This window comes from Schistocerca piceifrons, chromosome 4 (genome assembly GCF_021461385.2).
Source record: "Schistocerca piceifrons isolate TAMUIC-IGC-003096 chromosome 4, iqSchPice1.1, whole genome shotgun sequence".
NCBI classification, from domain to species: Eukaryota; Metazoa; Arthropoda; class Insecta; order Orthoptera; family Acrididae; genus Schistocerca; species Schistocerca piceifrons.
The window spans coordinates 75,562,375-75,586,963 of record NC_060141.1 but is presented as its reverse complement, the minus strand read 5'-3'; the positions used below and the strand labels follow the sequence as shown (position 1 = coordinate 75,586,963).

The following is a 24,589-nucleotide window of genomic DNA, read 5'->3' as shown; positions in this document are numbered from 1 at the left end:
GAATGATGTTTGATACACTAAACATTGAAAATGGAATATGGCACGGAGACGCATTGGCCTGTCTCCTTTTTAATGCTGCTCTGGAAAAGGTGGGGAGAGATGCAAACATTTTTAATGGGGACGATCTTCCATAAATAAGTGCAGATGCTTGCTTATGCAGATGACATGGGTATAGTGGCAAGAACCCGAAAGGCAGTGGAAGAGTCACCCTTTAACAGGCTAGCATAAATATGAGATTAAACATCAACTAACAGAAAACAAAAAATGTGCCTGCCAGGAAGACATGGAAGGAGAACATGCTGGCTTCAACAACAGTGGGAAACTATACCTTTGATGAGTGATGCAGAAGTATCCTGAAAGGTATTACAAGGAAATTCAGAGTACAGTCAGCTGAGAACTAGATGGGAGAATGCAGTCAGAATCTCTGAAAAATGGATTGGGGGGGGGGGGGGGGGGAGCTCTAGCAAATGACTGGAAAATTGTTGAAGAGGGCAATGATCACACATTGAGGTGTAGAGTCACAAAAGAATAGAAAGGAGGAGGAGGAGGAGAATGAGCCTTGCAAGCATTAACTCAAAATTCCTTCTGCTCTTACGTCATCAAACAAAGAACAACTTTGCTAGAACTTGATGCATGTTCATTTTTTCAGTTAAAACTTATGACAAGAACCAGTTGAGATTTCAACAATTTCTGCATGCAACCTGACAGACAAGTGTTAGTGTGCTCCAGATTCTTGGCACACTAAGCACTGCTATGACCTCTCAGGTTTTCTTGGCATGACTGATTAATAGTGTGTGTCCGGATGTTTTGCTGACTTGTTGTTTCCATTTTTTGCACAGTATTTTGATGACCGACCCAGCCCAGCATCGAGTGAAACGTGACATACGGTGTATTTTGCTCTCTTCAGCTAAAATAAAAAGCGTTGTTTGTAATGTTAAAAACAATCTAGGCCTCTGAAAGCTGGATGTGTACCACTTCCCAATGAATGTGGCATGTCTTAAGTGTGGCAGACTATCCGAATAATCAAACAAAGATGCTAGGGACATTAGCGACTAAGACAATGAATCAAATCAACTGCCACCAAGCACTACCTCAAATATAATTATGGAATGAATTGACTAGTATTACGGTACAAACACAAAGTTTGTGGGACAGCATAATTAAGGGGAGTATCAAAATATAGACATTGGAAAACCTAATTAGCAGGGATAAAGGGTTTCAGTTCAAATAACGTTTGGGGTCTGGCACTCAATGTATTGAAATCTCATTGGCCACCATACCCACCAGAGTAGGAAAATGCTGGAAGAATTTGTGTTTCGTGGAATACTGCTGTGACCTCTGAAAAACAAAGAGCAAATCATCAGTTCACAGTATGGTTGGAGTCCAGGCAGTGAGTACACATAACAGCAAAACTCACAGTTTGTGACAAAGGCGACTGGGCCCGTCGTTTAAATATTGTACAGAAACTAGAAATAGCAACTCTGCAGAATACCCGGAAGCACACTATTAAGCATCACTAGTTGGGAGTTGAATGTATTCCTGGTTAAGTCACCTTCAGTTTTGTGACAGCTACTTTCAAACTGGAAAAAAATTGGTAACATTGCAATTAACCTAGAGCATCATCTGTGTAAGCCTGCGTTAGAACTTCAAATAATTCTAGACAAGTTTTCCCTACTTTTACACAAAACTGCTTTGAACACTTGTCCCATCTTTCACTCAAGTAATAACAGCTTGGAAATTAATATCAACAATTTCAAACAGTGAGCTTGTGATGGATGCAGTGTTGCCAACAGCTTCATGGGCAAAAAAGAAAGAAGACAAATTATATAGAACTTGCATTGGTCTCTGAAGCATATAATGGCATAAAAACATACTATTGGGTAGATGCATAAGGTTGTAGCATTTTTGCATAAGTTTAATAAGCACAACAGATAAACATAAGAGACATTGGTCATGATATAATGGGTTTTCCATTGTTTGATATACTCTTTTCCACCGTTTACAACAATCTGCCAATGCTGGGCTAACTTTTAGATTATGCGACTCAAGAAATCACAAGGTTTTGAGGCAAAGAACTCGTCGAGCCAAGTTTGGAGCACATTTTCATCCGGAAATGAAGTTCCTTGAAGGTTTTTCAATAGAAAACATGAAAATCTGAGGTCACAAGATCAGGTGAATAAGGTGGGTGGGGAATGACTTCGCAGCCCAACTCCTGTGTAGTGTTTTTTGTCAGTCTAGTGGAATGTGGCAATCATTATTGTGGAGTAGCATCACCTCATGCTGTCTTCCTGGTCATTGTTTCTGGGTTGCACCTGTGAGGCGTCTGTTTTTAACAATAAATTTCAGCAGATGGTTACATCTCAGGGAAGCAGTTTGTACACCACATCATCGCTTCTGCAGCAGATGCATGATGTTACCTTTTGTGCGGGTGCATGTAGGTCTTTTTATGGGGAGTTGCTTCTTTGTTTGGGCTCAACCATTCCTTTTGTTTTCCTTATATTAGTGCAAAGACAGCATTTCTCATCACCAGAAATGATACACGAAAGGAATGTTAAGTGTTGTTCATGAGACAATTAATGATGAGCAAGCACATTGGCCACCTGCTGATTTTTGTGATTTTAGCTTAGAGCATGCAGTACCCATACACTTGCTTTTTGAACCACCTCCACAGCATGCTTTGAACCCACCCATGAGATTTGCACGCTGATTTGTTTTGTCAGGGTGCTGATGACCATGATGTTGAGCGCCCTCCTCAACCCAAATAATAATAATAATAATAACAAGGTCTTCATGAACTGAAGAGTCATTAATGTCAAAACAAACCTCCTTAAAACATGAAAACCATTTTCTTGCCATGCTCTGTCCAGTTGCATTACCTCCATACACAGTGCAAATGTTTCTGGCTACCTCAGCTGCTGTCTCATCTCTTTGGAACTTAAACAGAAGAGTGTGTCCAAAATGTTCCAATTTCTCCAGTTGGCACTCCATTTTCTGGCAGCCACAACTCCACTCACTATTCCCTAATGACAGAATGACAATATGTAAACTCATGCAACAGTGAACTACAAATAAAAAATGTAAATCGATAAATAAACCCAGAGCAACCAAAATACCAATGTGCAAAACAAAAATGCTGTGAACTTATGCACCAATGTAATTATAGGTGACACCATGTCTACAGTAGTCATTGCAAGTCCATGGTATTAGCTAGTTCACTGTACTACACACATTTATTTTTCTTTGTGGTATCCTACATTTGTGTTTCAGGGCTGCTGCAATGACACTGAGAACAGTTCTGCTGTCCCTTCAGGCACTTCTGGCTGCAGCTGAGCCAGATGATCCTCAAGATGCTGTTGTAGCAAAGCAGTTCAAAGAAAATCAGGACATGTTTAGACAAACAGCTCGACATTGGACATTCATTTATGCTGGAGGTAACAAACATGAATTATTCAGAAACAGCAACAAACCATATTCTAAGATAGTATTCCTCCAAAAATATAATATTACAGTCTATGAACTATTTATATAATTTAAAATCATATGGCTTAAATTATTTTCTGTGTTATATACATGAAGACCCAATCTTTTTTAGTAGCCTCACATACATAACTCGTTATTTGAAATATCTTTAAATGTGTTATGTTTATAAGATTGTTTATTTTTCAGCTATGTGTGCTAGTTTTAGATATTTACAATTATGATGTTTCTGTTTCATTTGATACTAAACTTTTCCATTCCAATTAACATACACTAGACGTTGGCTAGTTTGTCTGACATTATGTGCTAGCAAAATTGTGTACAATACCACAAATAATAAGTATAACATATCCGAGTTATTGTTGTTTGCAAAAAAGCAAAATTAACACTGAATCATAGAGTAGAATTGCTCTTTACAAGTGAGTAAATTCAAAAACTTTTTCTTGAATACATGCTGGTAGTGTTCAGTTTGTTGCCCACAGTTGAAACTTTTCAGAACATACAATAAATAAGATGTTAGGAGAACAACAAACACAATAATGCAAATAGACTTTCTTGAAGTGTGTAATCATTACAGTATGCTACACAGTTCTCTGGCTATGACTGTTGTCTTTACAGTGTGCCTTTTGCATGGAATATCCATCTGCTATGCTCATGGTAACATGTCAAATGTTGCAAGGTGCCACACTTAAAATTTGCACATTTTCAAACTACTAAGTCAGTTTTGGTACTCTTGTGTTACATTTAGCCTTTGTCATTTTGGCCATTACTATTCTATCCTATATTATTTGCATATCCACTCTTTTTCCTATGCCTCTACTCTTCTCATCTTGCAATTGTAATCATTGGAAATGAGAATAAGAAATCTCATCCACTGGGTCCAGCCTCGAAGCTGCAGCAGAACAGTTATAGCCATTTCTTTGGAAGGTACAAACCTATGCAGCTATTCAATAATATATATTTGTATTGATAATTCATTTTTACATCCTCTTTTATTAGTTTAAAAATCATCTTCTACAAATAGTATATTGAATTCAGATCCTGAAATGTTGCTGAGCAACACTAATGAGAGCAAGATTTATATTTTTTATGATGGTGCGGGCTGATATAGTGACATTAGTGTTTGATTTATATTTATTTATTTATTTATTCCATTTTCACAAACCTACAGCCGGCCGTGGTGGCCGAGCAGTTCTAGGCGCTTCAATCCTGAACCGCGCTGCTGCTACAGTCGCAGGTTCGAATCTTGCCTCGGGCGTCAGGGTCCACAAATACTGGTTTGAGTCGGGGTAACGAAACAGTTTGCAAACTGTCTTTGACGATGATGTCGGAAGTTGTATCGCCCCGCCAGAGGACTTCAAATGGGCCGAGATAAGGTGGTTGCAGAGGTTGTCGGACCGAATCATCTCTCAACATTACATGGCAGCAAGTGTTGAAAGCGGTTGGCACACAAGTGTCTGGTGGGGAGTGGCTGATAGGTGGGTGCAGGTGTACATGATTTAAGTGAGTGCCCATGCGACTTATGAAATCCAGGGAGGGGGGGAAATCTTTGGGTACCAGAGGCTGAATGAGTTCCCCTGGTAGGATGGGGTTCTCCCCGAAAACTAATACTGAGATAGTTCCCTGTAGATCGGACTTGAAAGTTGAACGGGGGCCAACCAGCACCCATGGAAGTGCTTCAGATCAGAGGCAGTCATGGCACCTGAGGGCAGTTTTTAGAGTACGGTGCCACCGTTCTACTAACCCGTTGCTTTGTGGGTGGTAGGCTGTGGTATGAATTTTCTTCATGCCGCAGACATTATATAAAATGGTGAACAGGGAAGACTCAAACTGCCGACCCTGGTCGGTGGTGATGGTGGTCGGACAACCAAACCTAGCAATCCTTGAGGAGATAAAACCCTTGGCTACAGTCTCGGCAGTAATGTTAGGTAAGTGAACTGCCTCTACCCAGCCGGACGTGTGGTCGATTGTGGATAGAATGTATCTGTGGCCCTCCGACGATGGAAGAGGACCTATAAGATCAGTATGTACATGACAAAATCTGCCGGGGGGATGTTGAACTTGCCCAGTGGTGGGGTGGGGTGGTGGCTGATTTTGTTGCATTGGCAGGGAATGCAGCTGCGTGCCCAGGTCTGAGAGTCCTGTTTTATATTTTTCAAAATGAAATGCTTGGATACAAGCCTTGTAGTGGCGCGGACACCAGGATGAGCAAGGTTATTCAGAGCGTCGAAGGCCTGCCAGCGGAGGGAGGGTGGGAATAATGGGCATAAGGTACCGGTAGAAGAATCGCACCACACCCCATCCACAACGCCGGGGAATTTAGCTTTGGTAAACACAAGGGATGTTTGAGGGTCTGTGAGGAGAGCTTGAGATTCCTTGTCAGAGGCTTGTAGGGCGACCAGGTTGGATAAGTCAATGATGCGTGAAATAATATTGATCTGTGAGAAAAAATCTGCGGCGATGTTGTCCGTTCCTTTGATGTAGCGAATGTCAGTTGTGAATTGGGAGACTAGATCAAAGTGGCGGAAATGCCGGGCAGGAGGGGGGGCGGTTGCAGAAAGCATCTGTGAGGGGTTTGTGATCTGTAAGGATGAAGAATGAGTGACCCTCCATGTCAGGGCAGAAGTGTTTGACGGACTCGTAGACGACAAGGAGTTCTCTGTTGAAATTTTAGTATTTCTTCTGAGCTATTGATAGTTTTTTAGAGAAGAAATGAAGAGGGGTAACCATGTCTGCCTTGCATTGCTGTAGTACCGCTCCCAGTGCGATGTCACTGGCATCCGTAGTGATGAACAACTCAGCCGTGGAGTGGGGGTGGGCGAGTGTCACGGTGTGAGCTAAAGAAGTCTTTAATGCATTGAAAGCCTCCAGCATAGGTGCAGTCCAGTGAATAGGTTTGAGTCCTGAAGTCTGTTTACCCGACAGCAAGTCTGTCAGCGGGGCCTCCACGGCAGCAGCAGAGGGCAGGTGATGACAGTGGTAATTTATTGTGCCCAGAGAAGTCAGAGTTCTTTGTAACTAGCTGGGGGCGGCAGTGAAGTGATGGCCTGCATGCGAGATTTGGGAGTCTGTATTCCGTCAGTGGAGATGATGTAAACCAAGAAAGTGACAAAAGGCTGACACAACTGGAATTTGTCTTTTTTGACCTCGACGCCATTGGAGTTCAAGATCTGGAGGACCATGGTTAAGTGATTTTCATGTTCCTCAGCTGACTTGCTGAAAATGAGTATGTCGTCCAGATATGTGAAGCAAAACTCGAACTGTCGTAAGATGGAGTCAGTGAAATGCTGCCACATTTGCGCCGCGATTTTTAGGCCGAATGGTATGAAGTTGTATTGGAACAAACCAAGCGGCGTGATAATAGCTGTTTTAGGGATGTCTTCTGGCGCTATGGGAATCTGGTGGTAGGCACGTTTACAGTCAGTAACACTGAAGATTGTAGCGCCCGATAACATATGAGTGAAATCATTTATGTTAGGCACGGGATAGTTGTCCATGACGGTACGAGCGTTTAAACGTCTGTAATCGCCGCACATTCGGTAAGAACCGTCATGTTTGGGGACGAGGTGAATTGGTGAAGACCAGTTGCTGTCTGACAGTTGCAGAACACCTACCTCCAAAAGTTTGTTAATTTGCTGCTGGGCCACGCACAACTTAATAGGGTTGAGGTGTCTAACCTTCTGCCTAATAGGAGAGCTGGCAGTGGTAACTATTGTGTGTGTCATTCCGTTAGTGACGGAAGAAACCAAGAACTGCACACCGAAGTTTTTAGACAAGGGGTGTAGCTGTTAGTGCAAGTGGGAAAGGGCTGCCTGAAAGTCACATGCCTAGTATGTGAGCGCGGCGTGCGCTTGTTTGGAGAGGGCGGCTGTGCTCGCAGTGCAGAGCGGGTCAGAATGCTCGGCGACTGTCTACTGTCAATCTTGTACTTGGTAACCAGCGCTGGCGAGAGTGGCAATGACGTCGCACATGGAACATTGATGACCGCAGAGGCACTTGGCTGTCGTGCGAGAGAGGGGGGAATGTTTGTCAACACACGGGGCTGCTGCCTGCGCAGTGGGCTTGGTTGTATCGCACACACGACTGTCATTAGACGCATTGTCTGAATGTGGCAAGTGCGTCGGGGGTGCGGAGTCTACCAGACACGAATTGTTACATGCAATTAATGTTTTTGGACTAACCTGATGAATGTCCAAGCTCGTGTCTGCTGGAGAAGCTCGATTAGGTGGCGGAACTGTGGACTGCAGTTTCGCAGCGAGGTACTAGCTGTGATGAGCTTGTTGTAAGCGTGTGCTATGCGTTGTTTCAGCTCATCGTTTTCCCGGCGGAATTGTGCCGCCGAGTCGTATTCTGATAGTAGGTTAGTGACACAGGTCGCAATGTCGCCTGCGAGGGCGGAGCACTTGCATACTAACTCACATGTCGCGAGGGAAACAGAGCGTGGAACATAAGTGCAGGATCACAGTGTTAGTGGGATGGTGTAGCACTGAGCCCTGAACTACATTCGGAGAGAGTTAGTAATGGGACAAAAAATCCATATCGAGAATTGGTTCATCGATGTCAGCAATGTAGAATGTCCACGGAAAACCCAGAGAAGGAGATAGGTGCGCCATAACTTTGGCAGAGCCTGAGTTTTGTAACGTTGATGCATTGACATCTCGTAGAAGTGACCTCGTTGGTGAAAAGATGGGGGGAGTCATCGATGTCAACTACGAAAATGAGCCGTGACAAAATGTCAGTCACGTACAAACAACCTCTCGGCCAGGCAGACAAGTGGACGGAGTGCAATGTATGAGGACGCCTGTGATGTTTGTCCCAGGACTCGGCCTCTTTTAGGTGCTGAGGTCAGCGTTTTGGCTTCTGGCAAGGTACCGGCCCTTCTTAGCATTATCGCCGAAAACATTGTGGTACCAGCAGTACAGATGAGCCGGATGTGCTGGTGGTGGTGACAGCGGCAGTAGAGGAGGCTTGTCCTCGTTGATTTGTTCTGGCATGTATACCAGCACATATGGTGCTTGGGCGATCCTGGAGTGCTCGGATGGTGGAGAGAGCGAGCGGATGCTGTCAGGCGGTGTAGAAGGCGTGGAGACGGAGCAAGCCCTGCCTTTGCTAGCAGGCGGCTGGTAAATGGGAGCAGTTGTTGCCAGCTGGCATTGTCATAGCATGGAATACAGTTGGTCTGCGATGTGGAGACGAGAGCCAATTGACTCGAAGGAGTGTGGTAGCAGGTGGATCTGTAGGTCAGTAGGCAGCTTGGCAGACCATACCTCACACAGTGTGATGTCTGGCGTGGTATGCTCATTCACAAGTAGCCGAAGGCAGCGCCAGAGTTGTGATGGGGTTCAGTCCCCCAGGGGTTCCTCATACAAGATCTTGATTATTGATTCTTATAGTGAGAAGGCAAAGTGTTCTGTGATTGTCTTCTTCGTGAACTCGTATTTCGGTGGAGGCGGTGGCGAGAGGAGGAGATCGCAAATTAAGTCCAAATGATCATGGAGGTGAGTGACGAGGCACAGGAATTTAGAGTTGTTTTGGACACGTGATGCAACTCGAAAAGATGTTCGACCAGTTCAAACCATGACACTGGATTGTCCTCGTACAAAGGTGGCAGCTTCAGCAGACGACCTGGGGGAGGGGACGAAGGCGGTTTTGGTGTCTCTTGGAAAACCGGCTGGTCTGTAACAGGAGAGTTATACAGAGGGCCGGCACAGCTGTGTTTCTGGCAAAAACGTCCGTAGCAACGGCAAGTTGCATTGTCCTCGATGTGTTGCAAAAATACTACGCGGCTGACACGGTTGGTACCACGGGAATGTGGGGTTGCACAGTAGGCTTTGGGGTCCCATAAACTGGGCCGTAGGCTACAGGCGCTGATTTGAATTGACCCACCCCGGAAATATTTGAAAACACGCCCCGTGAGGTCGCACTATAACTGACCAGTGGAACTTGTGAGAAGTCACGTCGGTATGGTTAAGACGCCACTGGAAGGCGAAGCACCGAATGATGCACTTGAACCAACGTGGTCGAAAACTTGAGCAACCGGTTTGGGGAGTGAGCTTGGAGAAATGTATGCACTAAAATGATCTTGATTAGTCTGCCAGTGAGCAAACCCAGAACAGGTCGCAGTTGATAGTGGCCGGGTGCATTTTGCAATAATGGCAGCACTGCACACAGTGCGACAGTAACTGTTGTTGCAGCCCGTTGAGAGTCAAAGTACATGTGTGAACGTAGATCGCTTTGAGCATTATACGATCGATCGGTAGGTACACAGTTCTGAATATCATGCACTTCACACTTCACATGCTGGCGAGCACAGTCCGGTGACACGAAACATGAGTCCATTGTTTGTGTTAGCGTTGTAGCACTCGACCGTTGTAGAGCGACAAAGTTTGAGGTTAACATGGCTGGAGATCGCGAAACACAGTAAAGTAATGTAGAACTGGTCGTTGGCAAAGGACTGAAGAGGTCCGGCGATCATTGTTGTGCTTAAAGTTAAAATTTAAAACAGTCTTGATCACAATCTTGTTAAAATATTTTTTTATTGGAGTATGTGACCGGTTTCGACTCTATGAAAGAGTCATCTTCAGACTCCGAAGCGGTGGATGGATACTGCTAGATGAGTTCCGTCGACTGTAGTTACACGAGCGTCGAGGGTCGACGGAACTCATCTAGCAGTGTCTATCCACCCCTCCGGAGTCCGAAGATGACTCTTTCATAGAGTCGAAACCGGTCACTCACTCCAATAAAAAAATATTTTAACAAGATTGTGATCAACAGTGTTTTAATTTTAACCATTTTTAAGATCACTGAATATGTTTTCAAAAATTTCAAAAATCGTTGTTGTACTTCCAAATCTTCGAACAAAGCATTGGGTGAGGTGGCCATGCTGGCGTGCGCATAACCTGTTGATTTACAATACCAGTTGCGGAAGACGTAGAAACTTCGGGGTCACCAGTACGGGAACAGGATACGAGTAGCAGTATACAGAATAAACTGTCCCCATTTACATCTATACATACATACACTACTGGCCATTAAAATTGCTACACCAAGAAGAAATGCAGATGATATACGGGTATTCATTGGACAAATATATTATACTAGAATTGACATGTGATTACATTTTCACGCAGTATGGGTGCATAGATCCTGAGAAATCAGTACCCAGAACAACCACCTCTGGCCGTAATAACGGCCTTGATATGCCTGTGCATTGAGTCAAACAGCTTGGATGGTGTGTACAGGTACAGCTGCCCATGCAGCTTCAACACAATAGCACAGTTCATCAAGAGTAGTGACTGGTGTATTGTGATGAGCCAGTTGCTCGGCCACCATTGCCGAGGCGTTTCAATTGGTGGGAGATCTGGATAATGTGCTGGCCAGGCCAGCAGTTGAACATAATCTGTATCCAGAAAGGCCTGTACAGGACCTGCAATATGCGGTCGTGCATTATCCTGCTGAAATGTAGGGTTTCGTACGGATCAAATGAAGGGTACAGCCACGGGTCGTAGCACATCTGAAATGTAACGTCCACTGTTCAAAGTGCTGTCAATGCAAATAAGAGGTGACCGAGACATGTAACCAATGGCACCCCATACCATCACGCTGGGTGATATGCCAGTATGGCGATGACGGTTACTCGCTTCCAGTGTGCGTTCACCGCGATGTTGCCAAACACGGATGCGACCATCATGATGCTGTAAACAGAACCTGGATTCATCCGAAAAAATGATGTTTTGCCATTCGTGCACCCAGGTTCACCGTTGAGTACACCATCACAGTCGCTCCTGTCTGTGATGCAGCGTCAAGGGTAACCGCAGCCACCGTCACCGAGCTGATAGTCCATGCTGCTGCAAATGTCGTCGAACTGTTCGTGCCCGTTACAGCCATGTGGATAAGATGCCCGTCATCTTGACTGCTAGTGATACTAGGCCATTGGGATCCAGCACAGCGTTCCGTATTACCCTCCTGAACTCACCAATTCCATATTCTGCTAACAGTCATTGGATCTCAAGCAACGCGAGCAGCAATGTCGCAATACAGTAAACCGCTATCGCGATAGGCTACAATCTGACCTTTATCAAAGTCGGAAATGTGATGGTATGCATTTCTCCTCCGTACACGAGGCACCACAACAATGTTTCACCAGACAACGCCGGTCAACTGCTGTTTGTGTATGGGAAATCGGTTGGAAACTTTCCTCATGTCAGCACATTGCAGATGTCGCCACCAGCGCCAACGTTGTGTGAATGCTGTGGAAAGCTAATCATTTGCATATCATAGCATCTTCTTCCTGTTGGTTAAATTTCGCATCTGTAGCATGTCATCTTCGTGGTGTAGCAATTTTAATGGCCAGTAGTGTATATTTTGACAATGATCATACACGTGCACACGGTACAAGGTACAAGAACAGACTGAATTAACATGGCGGCTCTGATGAGCGATCTGAGTCCCAAACATTATGTTTTTCATGGTCGATATGACCTTTCGATGCCACAAAATCATCACAGTTTGACCGTACATTCCAAATCCAATGCGTTGTTACCAGTGTCAACATTACAACCACACTCGCATGTCCTGTGAAAACACTTTCATGTGTGTTACTTGTGGGATGCTCATGAGGGTGATTACACACCTCCTTCTCCCCACTGTATCAGTTGTAATGGAGATTATGCTGCCTCATCCTGTGAGTGTCCCATCTATCTCAATGAGCGGGCCATCCTTGAGATCCAGGTGAAGGAAAAAGTATCTTACACTGCCACTGCATTTTACCATCCGGTACTTATAGTATGGTTCTTGCTACACCTTGCTCCACGAAGTACATAGCCAAACAGACCTGAAACCTCCTATTCGGTACTGCATTGTAAAATCATACAGTATCACAGTAGCGCCCCATCTTCTTTTCCTCCAGCAATGCAACAAGCCACCAAATCTTAGTCTCAGGCAACAAAATCACCTGCTACACAACTGGCAGGCCGGAAAGGACAAAAGGAATACTCCTGTGACAACTTTTTACATCCTTCCAGCCAACAAACCTCGGAGTCTTCATCTACCAACACAAAGGCTCAAAGAAATCAAACGAAGATAAGTGGTCTTCTCCTTCCTCGACTCGATCCTTTTCAACCGTGTTGTCTCATGATACCTCACATGATCGACTCCATTTTGCTGGTGCACACCGTCTACCATTTTTCTACCCTTGTATCCACAGCCCGGTCCCTGTTGGACTGAGGCATGCTGTGATGTGAGGTGTGCTGTCTATATCTGTAAATGACTTGGCTGACAGTGTGGGCAGCAATCTGCGGTTGTTTGCTGAATGCCATGGTGTGTGGCAAGGTGTCGAAGCTTTAGACAAAATTTCCATTTGGTGTGATGAATGGCGGCTAGCCTTAAATGTGGAAAAATGTAAGTCAATGCAAATGACTAGAAAGGTCAAACCTGTAATGTTTGGATACAGTATTACTAGTGTTCTGCTTGACACAGTCAAGTCACTTAAATGTAACGATATGAAATGGAACGAGCATGTGAGAACTGCGGTAAGGAAGGTGAGTGTTCGATGTCAGTTTATTGGGAGACTTATAGGAAAGAGTGGTTCACTCGTAGAGGAGGCTGCATATAGTAGGATGCTGGTGCAACCTGTTCTTGAGTACTGCTCAAGTGTTTGGGATCTGTACCAGGTCCGATTGAAGGAAGACATCGAAGCAATTCAGAGGCAGGCTGCTAGATTTGTTACCGATAGGTTCAAACAACACATAAGTGTTAGGGAGATGCTTTGGAAACTCAAATGGAGTCCTTGGAAGGAAGGTGACATTCTTCTCAAGAAACACTACTGAGAAAATTTAGAAAACTAGCATTTGAAGCTGACTGCCGAACAATTCTATTGTCACCAACAAATATTGCGTAAGGACCACGAAGATAGGATACAAGAAATTAAGAGCTCATATGGAGGCATACAAATAGTCACTTTTTCCCTCGCTCTATTTGCGAATGGAACAGGAAAGGAAATGACAAGTAGTGGTACAAGGTACCCTCTGCCAAGCACCGTATGGTGGCTTGCAGAGTATCGAGTTAGATATAGATGTAGATAGCAGATGATTCCATTGTGGACTCTGCTGCTATCTAAAACCCCTTGGGCCTCTATTGTGCGGAGATTTCAAGTTCCATCCGTATCACCCCACCTTCCTCCATTGGAAAGGAGTCAGTTCCTCTTAGAATCGTGAAAGCTGCAGTGCAGCCTTTACTATGAGGGAGCTAGATCATGCTCTCACTTTATCCCGATCCTAGAGCCCGACAGTGTTCACATTCAGATGTTGCAGCAACTTTCTCTTGCAGGCAAGCACTTTTTCCTTCATACGTACAGTCTCATTTGAGCAGATAGCTTGTTTCCCAGACGCTGGCATGAAGCCACTATCATACCCATTCCTAAGCCTGGCAATGACAAACACCATCCTTCTAGCTAGCACCAAATTTATCTCACCAGCTGTGTTTGCAAGTTGATTGAATATATGAATCATGGCTGGCTGGTCTAGTGGCTCACGTCTCGCTAACCACTAACCGCTGTTCAATGTGAATTTTGAGTGTGCCATTCTGCAGTTGACAATCTCGTCACTTTGTTAGCCCGTGTTGTGAATGGTTCTCTGCAGAAATACCAGACTGTGGCCATGTTTTTGATTTGGAGAGAGCCTACAGTACCTGCTGGAGGACTGGTATCCTCCATACATTATACACGTGGGTCTTCTAGTGCTGCCGGCCCTGTTTCCTTCTGGAATTTTTAAAAGACATAGTTTTCAAGATATGTGTTGGTTTGGCCTTGTTTGGACACCTTTATCCAGTAGAATAGGGTCCCTCAAGGCTCTGTCCTGGGTGTGTCCTCTTAGCTATAGCCGTTAACCCTATTACGGCCTGACTCCCACCAGGCATCTCCGGCTCTCTTTTTGTCAACACCTTTGCAACCTATTGCAGTTTTCCAAGGACACGTCCATTTGAGCAGCGTCTTCAGCGATGTCTCGATTGTCTTTACTTGTGGAGCGTCAACAGTGGCTTTTGATTTTCCACTGACAAAACCGTTTGTTTGAATTTCTGGCAGCACAGTGGGTTTCTTCCACCATCTTTAAATCTTGGGCCTGTTGCTCTGCCATTTCCTGAAACTACAAAATTCTTGGGGCTCACACTTGATGGGAAACTTTCTTGGTCATCCCACATGTCTGGCCTGGCCACTTGCTGTACCTGGTCTCTCAGTGTCCTATGTGCCCTTAGCGGTACTTCCCGGGGAGCGGATTGGACCACCCACCTCCATTTACACTGATCCCTTGTCCGTTTGAAACTGGACTATGGATGTTTTGTTTATTCATGTGCATGTGCATGTCCATCCGTCTTAACAGCCTCTAAACACAATCCACCATCATGGAATCCGTTTTGCCACTGGCGCCTTTTACACTAGCCTGGTTGAGAGCCTCTATACAGACATTACTGAACTACTGCTGCCATACCAGTATCATGTTCTTCTCAGCAGATACGCATTCCATTTTTCCGCCATGCCTGGTTACCCATCCTATGCCTCCTGTTTTGATGACTCCCTTGACCACCAGTATGGGGTGCATACCTGTTCTCTGTTACCTCCCAGAGCTCATTTTCGGCTCCTACTCCGGCAGCTTAACTTCACCCTACCTGCCATGTTCCCAATGGGTGTGAACCCTCCACCACCTTGGCTTCATGCAGCAGCTAAGCAGCTATTGTTCATCTTGAACTTCATTTGCTTCCTATGGAAGCTGCTCCGGCTTCGATCTATCGCAGTAAGTTTCTCAAACTTCACATCCAACTTAACGATAGCACCTTCATATACCCTGATGGCTCTAAGACTGACTGGTGTCAGGCATGCCTTCATTATTGGCATCGACCAATTTTGGCATCGACCAATTTTGGCATCAGCTTCCAGAACACTGCTTAATATTTACAGCAGAGCACTTTGCCCTCTATCAGGTCACTCAGTGTATGTGGTGACACAGGCTTTTTAAGTGTCACATGCTCCAGCTCTCTCTGTGTCCGTCAGAGCCTCTGTGTGTTGTACATAGTGTATATCTTAGTGAAACAGTCTCAAGAAAGCTTCCATTTAGGGAGCCGCTGTGATGTTCACGTGGGTTCCTGGTCACACGGGTCTGATGGCAAATGAGGCTGCTGCGAAGGCTGCAGTCCTCCTACCTCAGTCTGCTAGCTCTTCCATCCTTTCTGATCATCTCCATGTTGCCTTCTTGTTGGCAGGTGGTGTCACTTCAGCATCACCACTGGTCTTCTCTCCAGGGAATTAAACCTCTCCCAGCGGCTTGGCCGACCTCCTCTCGGTCCTCTCGCTGTGAGATCATTTTAGCTAAGTTGTGTATTGGGCATTGTGTTTCTAGCCATCATTATTTGTTAAGTGGTGATCTCTCACCACTTTGTGCTCATTGTCCTCAGCCTTTGACGGTTCACCATTTCCTGGCCGAATGCCCTTGTTTTAACAACTTACGTTCTAATGTATGTTTACTCTATGAATTATTGGCCATTTTAGTGAATGATGTGCAGGTTGTTGACCCCATTTTATTTTTGATCCGTAGTAGCAGTATGGTGGAGGACATTTAATCTTTGGTTCTGGGTCTCCGCTGTGTCTATAGCGTATGATGTTAACCTTGTATGACATGGGCGCTTATGACCTGAGTTGTTTTTGGGCCGTATCCTTGTAAATTTTCCAATTGCCGAAGCACATTTGTGGGCAGTTGCATACTCCTGAAGGATGCTTATTTTTCCCCCTTTTCTAAATCTAGGTCTCTTCTTGCATACTTTTTAAAAATATAGTTGTGTCAAAAGACTTGTGTAATACTAGCTAGTTATTGCTTCATCCTTTGTAAGTTAGTCAGTAAAAAGAATTTGTTTTACATTCCAGAAAACGCTTGCCATAACTTTCTGGCAGATGAAATAAACTTCACCCTTAATTGTAGAGGGTCTCTTACTTCACCACTGCATCAGTTCCTCTCTCTGTTGACATCATGTCTTGTCCATAGTAATGAATTGGCACACTAAATCTGCAGGTTCTTTTATTTAAACAGACCAAACATTGCTGCAAAATTTATTTTTGTATTTGCTTTTGTGGTCAGCGTTAAGCAAATGTTGTACCCACAATGTTGCTCAAAGCTTAATTGTTGTTAATAATACTTACAAAGTTTATGGTACACTTTCTTTATATATGGCAGTTGTATTGGTGATTTTGGGCAAATTACTTGGTGCCCATTTAATGCCACTTAATGAAATTCCTCAATATTTTCACGACTGATTGCAGTTTTCGAACTCTCTTTGTGTGGTTCATCTTCAAGAGAAGTATGAAAATGTTTGAATTTTGCTGGTCACTTCGTAACTGTTGAAAATGGAGGAGCAGACGTCTTAAAAATAGGGACAGGAAAATTCTAAATAAATGGTAATGTGGCAAATAACATGAAATCAGCAGTTTTTACAAAATGTCATGAAGTTTGTCATTTTACCCATTGCTGTGTAGAAATTTTGTAAATGTGAAGGCAGCAGTTTACTAATTTTAGTAACTGATGATTAATTAATGTTGGAGTCGGATCTTGAATTTTTCCTAAAGGCTTGAGACCCAATTATAACCTTAAAATGACTGTTCATTTCCAGTTAAAAAAAAATTAGTACATAGTATGGTGTCAGTTGGTAACAGTTTTGTCTGTCATCATATTTCCCAGTGCTTTTGTACAACAAATCATAGCAAAAATGGCATCTTTTGGAGAGATCTTTAATGTGATGCACCAGTAAAACTCGATAATTTTGTAGCATGCAGGTATGAATATGAAAAAGCTCACATATGGCACACCAGCTAGAAACTAGCAAACTTTTCAGAAACTTTAAGACAAAGACTTCAGGCAGAGGTGAAAGAATGTTGCCAACTCTAATGACCACATATTGATACTAGTCCGTGTTCACAGACCAAGGTTGTCATTTCACCCTTATGATGATAATGATGAGCTCTTTTAATGATGACACGGCAAAGAGCTTGCGGTATCTCTAGTATGGCAGGTCTCTGCAATCTAGATATTCTGAAGGTATACAAATCCGTTCCAAATTTAATGACAGGCAAAGTTTAGAGTCCGAGCAGCATTTTTATATGGTAACACAGTGTTGACAATTAGACGGCATTATGTTTTAGACTGAAACTTGGGATCTGTGACAATATTTTCTTTTGAAATACTTTAAACATCAGTTATATAGGCCAAAGAAAAGAATTAAAATTAGCACCGGTGCCGGGATTCAAATCCAGATCTCCTGTTTATTAGACTGATGTGCTAACCGCTGAGTCACGCTAGCACTGTGTATACCAGCTACGCCTGAGGTACAGACAGGATAACTCCATTTTTCTCATTGCTAAGGTGCTATTTCAATATTGGAGAACCTCTGCAATACTGATGCAAGTTTAAAAAGGGGAATAGCTATGGGCCGAGGCACGAATTCGACTTTGTTTCGGGGAAGGAGACATACTAGCATAATCTGTGCAGCTGTGGTAGCCAAAGTGCCAGTGTGGTGCATCAGTTATCGCATCTGCCTAGTAAGCAGGAGACTTGGGTTCAAATCTTGGTGCTGGTCCAAATTTTAATTCATTGCTTCAGCCTACATCATTTGAATAAATAAAGGTGAGACCCAGTATGTCTCAGGAACATCCACTGTATATGAATTTAAACAGTGTGTGATTGGTGCATTATTTGTTCTTTAATTTAGTAAATTTAATAAGGTTTAAGGTTCTCTTTTTCAATAATGAAAATAAATTACACTTCTGACCGTTAAAATTGCTCCAACTCGAAGGTAGCACGGAACAAATGTCAGTCTGGCCTGAAGTGTATTACTTGCTAATATACACAAACATTGACGGGGGAAAAATCCCGTCACCGAGAAGGATGCTACATAAATGAAAGTTGGTAAGCTTATTTCTACATTTGAAAGATGATGTCCATTAAAATTTCATACCAGTTGGATGAGAACGGTGCTAGTAGCACCACTATGAGAATGCAAATCAGATTTACTTCAAATTCACACTGCAACGGTTGTGAGTGTTAGACGCCTTTGAGATAGGACGTGGTGAGTTGATGTCAGCCAAGAATGCTATTAGGGCAACAAAGATGCCACTTTCAACACCTCACTGAGTTCGAATGAGGTTGCACGATACGGCTACGAGAAGCCGGGTGTTCCTTCTGAGATATTGTATAAAGACGTGGCAGGAATGTAGCCACCACGTGTGATTGCTGGCAGCAGTGGTCACGAGAATGTACAGACATCAGAAGACCGGGCTCGGGATGACCGTGTAGCACTACAGAGAGTGAAGACCGTCGTGGTTGTCGTGTGGCTCTGGCACATTGTACTGCATTTGCACCACCAATCTGAGCATTCGTGAGGACGACGGTTCAATCCCGCGTCCGGCCATCCTGATTTAGGTTTTCCGTGATTTCCCTAAATCGCTCCAGGCAAATGCTGGGATGGTTCCTTTGAAAGGGCACGGCCGACTTCCTTCCCCATCCTTCCCTAGTCCGATGAGACCGATGACCTCGCAGTTTGGTCTCTTCCCCCAAACAATCCAATCCAAATCCTATAATAGTGACACAGCAAACTGTTGCAAATCAGTTACTTCAAGGACAGCTCCGAGCCAGATGTCCTGTAGTTTGCATTCCACTGACCCCCAAACCACCGCTACTTGTGACTTCAGTTGTGTCAAGTGAGAGCTTATTGGAGGACTGTTGTGTTTTCTGATGAAAGCCGGTTCTGCCTCAGCGCCATTGATGGCCGTGAATTGGTTAGGAGGAGACTAGTTGGAGGCCTGCAACCGACCTGTCTGCGTGGTACACACTGTAGAGTGTACGGGCACTTCTGACACTGATTGTAAATGTATGCGAGGTTGGGGAAAGGGGGGGGGGAGGCGGTTGTTACGTACGCCTCGTGACGACAGGGTGCAGTAGGTCGAGCAGTTAGGATTAGAGAGTGGGCATCCGGGGCTGCCGTTAAATGTCAAAACGGGGAATTAAGTACAATAGAGAGGATGTATTTCAATATATGGAGTACAAAAGGCACACCTGTGGTCGGAAGTTAGCAGGTTTAGGCCAGTCTAGGAGGTTGAACAATTAAATGAAATGGGAAACGGTTCATTTTGACTTATGTCGGTGGCCAGTTGCGAATAGCAGAGCCAGAGGCTCTGCCTTCCGAGAAGACGTCTGTGCTCCTCGATGTCTGGATTCCGAGAGAGAGAAGCGAGTGTGTTCTGCACCGCAGGACGCTCCGGCGTCCGCACGTGTGATTGGTATCCCGCGCACGCTATTGGCATGAATTCACTAGCAGTTTCAGCAGAGGGCTCAGGGTGTCTCCTTTCGGCAGCTTTAACTGGACAGAACTGCCTCAGTTTCGAAAGACAAACGACTTGTGTCACGTAGACACGGTGTGAATTACTCTGGGAGAAAACTTTGAAATAAATTTCTTATACCATTCCCTAAAACATTTCTTGACTGGCTGCCATCCTGTACAACACACTCAACCTACACCTGGGGTTATGGTCTGGTGTCCAATTTCTTATAACGGCTGGAGCACTTTGTGGTTATCCCATACACCCTGACTGCAAATTTGTACAGTCTGGTAATTCGACCTGTTGTGCTGCTATTCATGAACAGCATTCCAGGGTGTGTTTTCCAACAGAATAATACTTGCCCACATACCGCAATTGTAGTCCGACACGTTCTGAGAGTGCCGACATGTTGCCGTAACCTGTTTGATCAGTAGATTTGTCACCAATCGAGGACATATGGGACATCAACAGATGACAACTCCAGTGTCATTCTCAAACAGCATTCATCATCCCTTCACTGGCTAACCAACTGCACCAGGCATGAAACTCCATCCCAAGATCTGACATCTGGTACCTGTACAGCACAGTTTATGCACATTTATATTCTTGCATTCAATATTGTGGCAGTTACACAGCGTTTCACATTTGTAATGACTTATCTTGTGCTTACAGATTTTCCAATGTTAATTACTTAAGTATGTTACCTAGACAAATGTTTCCTGAGATGTCATTACTCTACATTAATAATTTTTTGGTATTGCGTTTTTCAGTGCAACCACATAAAGTAGGTAGCAGATGCCGTCCACATTCTGTGTATAAGGAAAGAGGATGTAGTAGTTATTGTATTTGAAAGCTGTTTTTGAGAATATCATGTTAAGCCTCGTGTAAACACATAGACAGCATTTTCTCCAGATTTCTAACCCTATGAATCATAATAACGAAAAGTAATGGAACACAACCAACATAAAGAATATAATTGAAAAATAAGCCATCAGATAATAACATTGAAATTGGGAAAAAAACACAAAAATTTTCCAAAAAGTAAAATTATTTTTTCCGGTCTTGGCTGTAAACTTTTAAAAATATGGGCAAATTTATGTAGTTTATAAATGATGATAACAAATAATTTTGCAATTACATTGTATTCCAATTTATTGATTTTTAACAACACACATTTATGAGCCATATAAATAAAACTATTCTGCAGATACTCAAGATATTGCTGAATATGTACCAAGTTAACAAAAAATAAAATTTCACTGAAAATATCAATACCATTTCTGAGCCAAGCTGAATATGTTTCATGTTGCCATTGTTTAGTGTTGATGGTTAGTTCCATAGTTGATTCTCTCATATGTTGTTGTTCCATGGTTTTTTCGATGAATTGAGCTCTACAATACATCAAAGAAATACGTTAGCAGATGTGCTGTAAACAAAAATGGCACTCTGGTGGAACAGTAATAATTGTTTTTCTGATTCTACTTGTAAATTTGGTTTGTCTACCACTCTGTACTTCACATGAATATAGGAATAGGGGCTTAGTTCCCTATTCCCATCAATGCTAGGGTAAATTTACATTCCAAGAAAACATGTTGGTTTTAGAACAGCTGATAAATTATTATGCTATTTTTAATTACTAATAATTTCCAGTTTCCTGCCATGTGTAGGTAGGGAACTTGTTAACCGGTACACAGAATACAATACGAACTTTATGGCATGATTCAAACTATTACCCGGCTGTAGGAGGACCTAATTTGGTCACATGACAAGGTACAATCAAGTTCCAATTCAAAGTAGTGTGCGTTGTTAGCTTGTAATGGAAGTGTGAAAAGTGATTGCGGAAAATACCTTCCCGGGAAGCCGCAACAAATTGCTGTTAACGTCATAATAATGTTGAAAACGAGAGAGGCGTGATAAGCAAGAGAAAGTGCAAGCAAATGTTGGCAAACAAAAGGTAAGTTAGTCATTTGTGTGCAAATTATGGAAGGAGAGAGACTATGCTGATTTATATTTTTATATTCTGTTTCTATGACTGTCAAAGTATGTCTTTTCCTGTAGTCACACACATTTTTGCCATGGTACATAGTCTTTCATATCTTCTAATACCACAACAGTAAAAGCTAATATCACAGGAGTAAAGGCAAGTTGACTATGTGATCTAGCGCTTTTTTGCCTAGTAATGCCAAGGTTCCAGAATCGATTCCCATTGACTATTTCCGTTTTTTCCTGGGGGAGAGGTGTGAAAGGAGATCCACTCAGCTTTATGAGCCCAACTGAAAAGCTACTTGACTATAAATGCAGCCAAATGGACATGCAAGTCACCAAAGTAGCATTATGTCAAAAGGCTTATACCAGGCAAGATAACAAACTATGTTTGTTTATTATGAGTGAAAGTGTCAGCTGAGTGTAGCAGGATTCAGGTATCTGGCACAAATCAGAACAAGTAAAATGTACACAATAAATATTCCGTTGATGATATAGATACGTAAATTATTAGACAGCAATTTCGGTTATGTTATGGACAATACAAAGAAAACTGTCTTTACAAAAATTTCACACCTTTTGTTGAGTAGATCTGGGCTAACAGGCTAGCAAAGAAAATATGAGAAAAAAGTGTTCCATCTGTGGGGTTTGATTTTGAAAGATTGCTGAATAAATGAGTCTTTTATTTTTCAAATACACTATACTGTGAATAAATGTTGAAAAGTGACATTGTCCAACAGTTATTGTCAAATGTCAGTGCCAAGGCAACATTTCGTTATTTGCAGCACAGACTTCCGTTTCATGCTCTTTACTGTGACTGTCATGTAGAAATCAACAGGAAAAAAGTTAAAAATGCATAGAGAGAAGGAAAGGGGAACTTTTGGCATTAAGTAAGGGGTACCACCCTCTTCTTTATTCCACCGGCAAAATCTTGCAACAGAATTGTTCCCTGCCTAATGCCACCACACTATCAAATCCTAAATACTACCGAATTAGTCTGAAGTCATTCAAAGAATGAATTCCGTAGTTGTAAACAGACAGCTGCTCACTCTCTTAATGCAAAAAATTAACAGCTGTTGATGGTGCTGCTCATAAATAAACTTTTTGTGTCACATTACCTGGTGCAAGCGTTTTGATATAACATTACTTTGGTGACTTGCACACCCATTTCACAGCTTTTATTCAGGTAGCTTTTCACGTGGCCTCATAAGACTGAATGGACCTCCATCCAGACCTTTCCATTGGAAAAAATTGTAGATGTCAGTGGGGATTAAAACCAGGACCTCAGTGTTGCTAGCCAACAACACTAATGACTAACCCACATGTTCAGTTTACACTTACTGCCATGACATTAGTATTTAATGTTGTGACAGTAAAAGACTTGAAAGGCTGTTCATTATGCCAAAAATATGTGTGATGACTACTGGCCGTGACTTAGATGACTGAGGAAACTCAAAATACAACAAAATCAGTCTACACATATTCAAACAAAGAGTCTGCTTCATCATCCGTTACTGAAACAGCAGACAATGAATCAACAGTCTCAGCTGTGGAAATAACAGTATCACCAGGGAAGATAGCTTGATGGATACTGTCAGCAAAATGTCATTAGCAGCTAATGTGAGAAATATTATATAAGGGGTGTTCAAAAAGAAACGAGCCGGAGGCATAGTTACAGAAACCAGTACCTGTATGTTATAAGTATTGACCCTGGCTCTTGAGACACTTGTCCCTCTGTGACACAAAGTGGTGAATGGCTGTCTCATAAAAGTCCCGGGGCTGCGATGTGAACCAGTTCCGCACTTACAGCTGGATGTCGTTGTCTGAGGTGAATTGTTTGCCCCCTCAGAGCCTTTTTAAGGGGACCAAAAATGGCATAATCATGGGGAGAGAGATCTGAACTGTATGGTGGGTGGCAGAGAACCTCCCATTTGAATTTCTGCAGGGCTACCACAACTGTGTTGACCATATGAGGCTTTGCATTGTCGTGGAACAGAATGACCCCATCGGCGAGATTGCCTAGTCGTTTTGACATGATCGCTTGGTGAAGGGTGGTCAAGGTTTGCGAGTAATGCTAGGCATTCGCTGTTGTCCCTAGCTGCAGGAAGTGAATCAGAAGGAGGCTATCTTGGTCAAAGAACAATGTCAGCATAACCTTGCCCGATCTCCTCTGGACAATGATGTCCAGCTGTACATGCGGAACTGCTTCACACTGTAGCCCCGGGAATTTTATGAGACAGCCATTCACTGCCTTGTGTCACAGTGGGACAAGTGTCTCAACAGCCAGGGTCAATACTTCAAACATACAGGTACTGGTTTCTGTAATTAGGCCTCCGGCTCGTTTCTTTTTGAATGCCCCTTATACTTTCTGTTTCTGTTCTTGTTCTTAATGAGCACTTCATTCAGGGACATTGAAAGGTGTGTAGTGTGTTCCAGGACTCCACTTGCAAGAGTACTTGAGTATATCCTTTATTGCTACCCCCCCCCAACCCCCCCCCCCCCCCCAACCCCTGCTTTTCGGGTGTAAATGAAACTATGCTGCTACCATGGCCAGTTTGGCTTGCTGATTTTTATATTTAGTGTTGTGCTATAGTACAGCCTAGATGGACCTAAATTTTAGCCCTATGTGCCACTAAAAAGTGTACATATTGGAAATCAACATTAAGATTTTATGAGTTCTGAGAGGGGCCACTGAGAGGTAGGCTACGAACCTTTCACTGTGTTATCAATGTCCACATTTAAAATGATGTATACTAATTGATTTTTATGTACAGTATA

At 43.3% G+C, this 24,589-nt stretch overlaps 1 protein-coding gene across 1 annotated transcript in view; it reads left to right on the top strand.

Moving 5' to 3' along the window:
- The window catches only part of LOC124795400 (ubiquitin-conjugating enzyme E2-22 kDa), a 109,364-nt gene that overhangs the window by 70,752 nt on the left and 14,023 nt on the right, over positions 1-24,589 (top strand). The window contains exon 4 of the mRNA XM_047259416.1: positions 3,268-3,431. Coding sequence (XP_047115372.1) covers positions 3,268-3,431 — 164 coding nt within the window. The remainder of the gene's footprint in view (positions 1-3,267; positions 3,432-24,589) is intronic.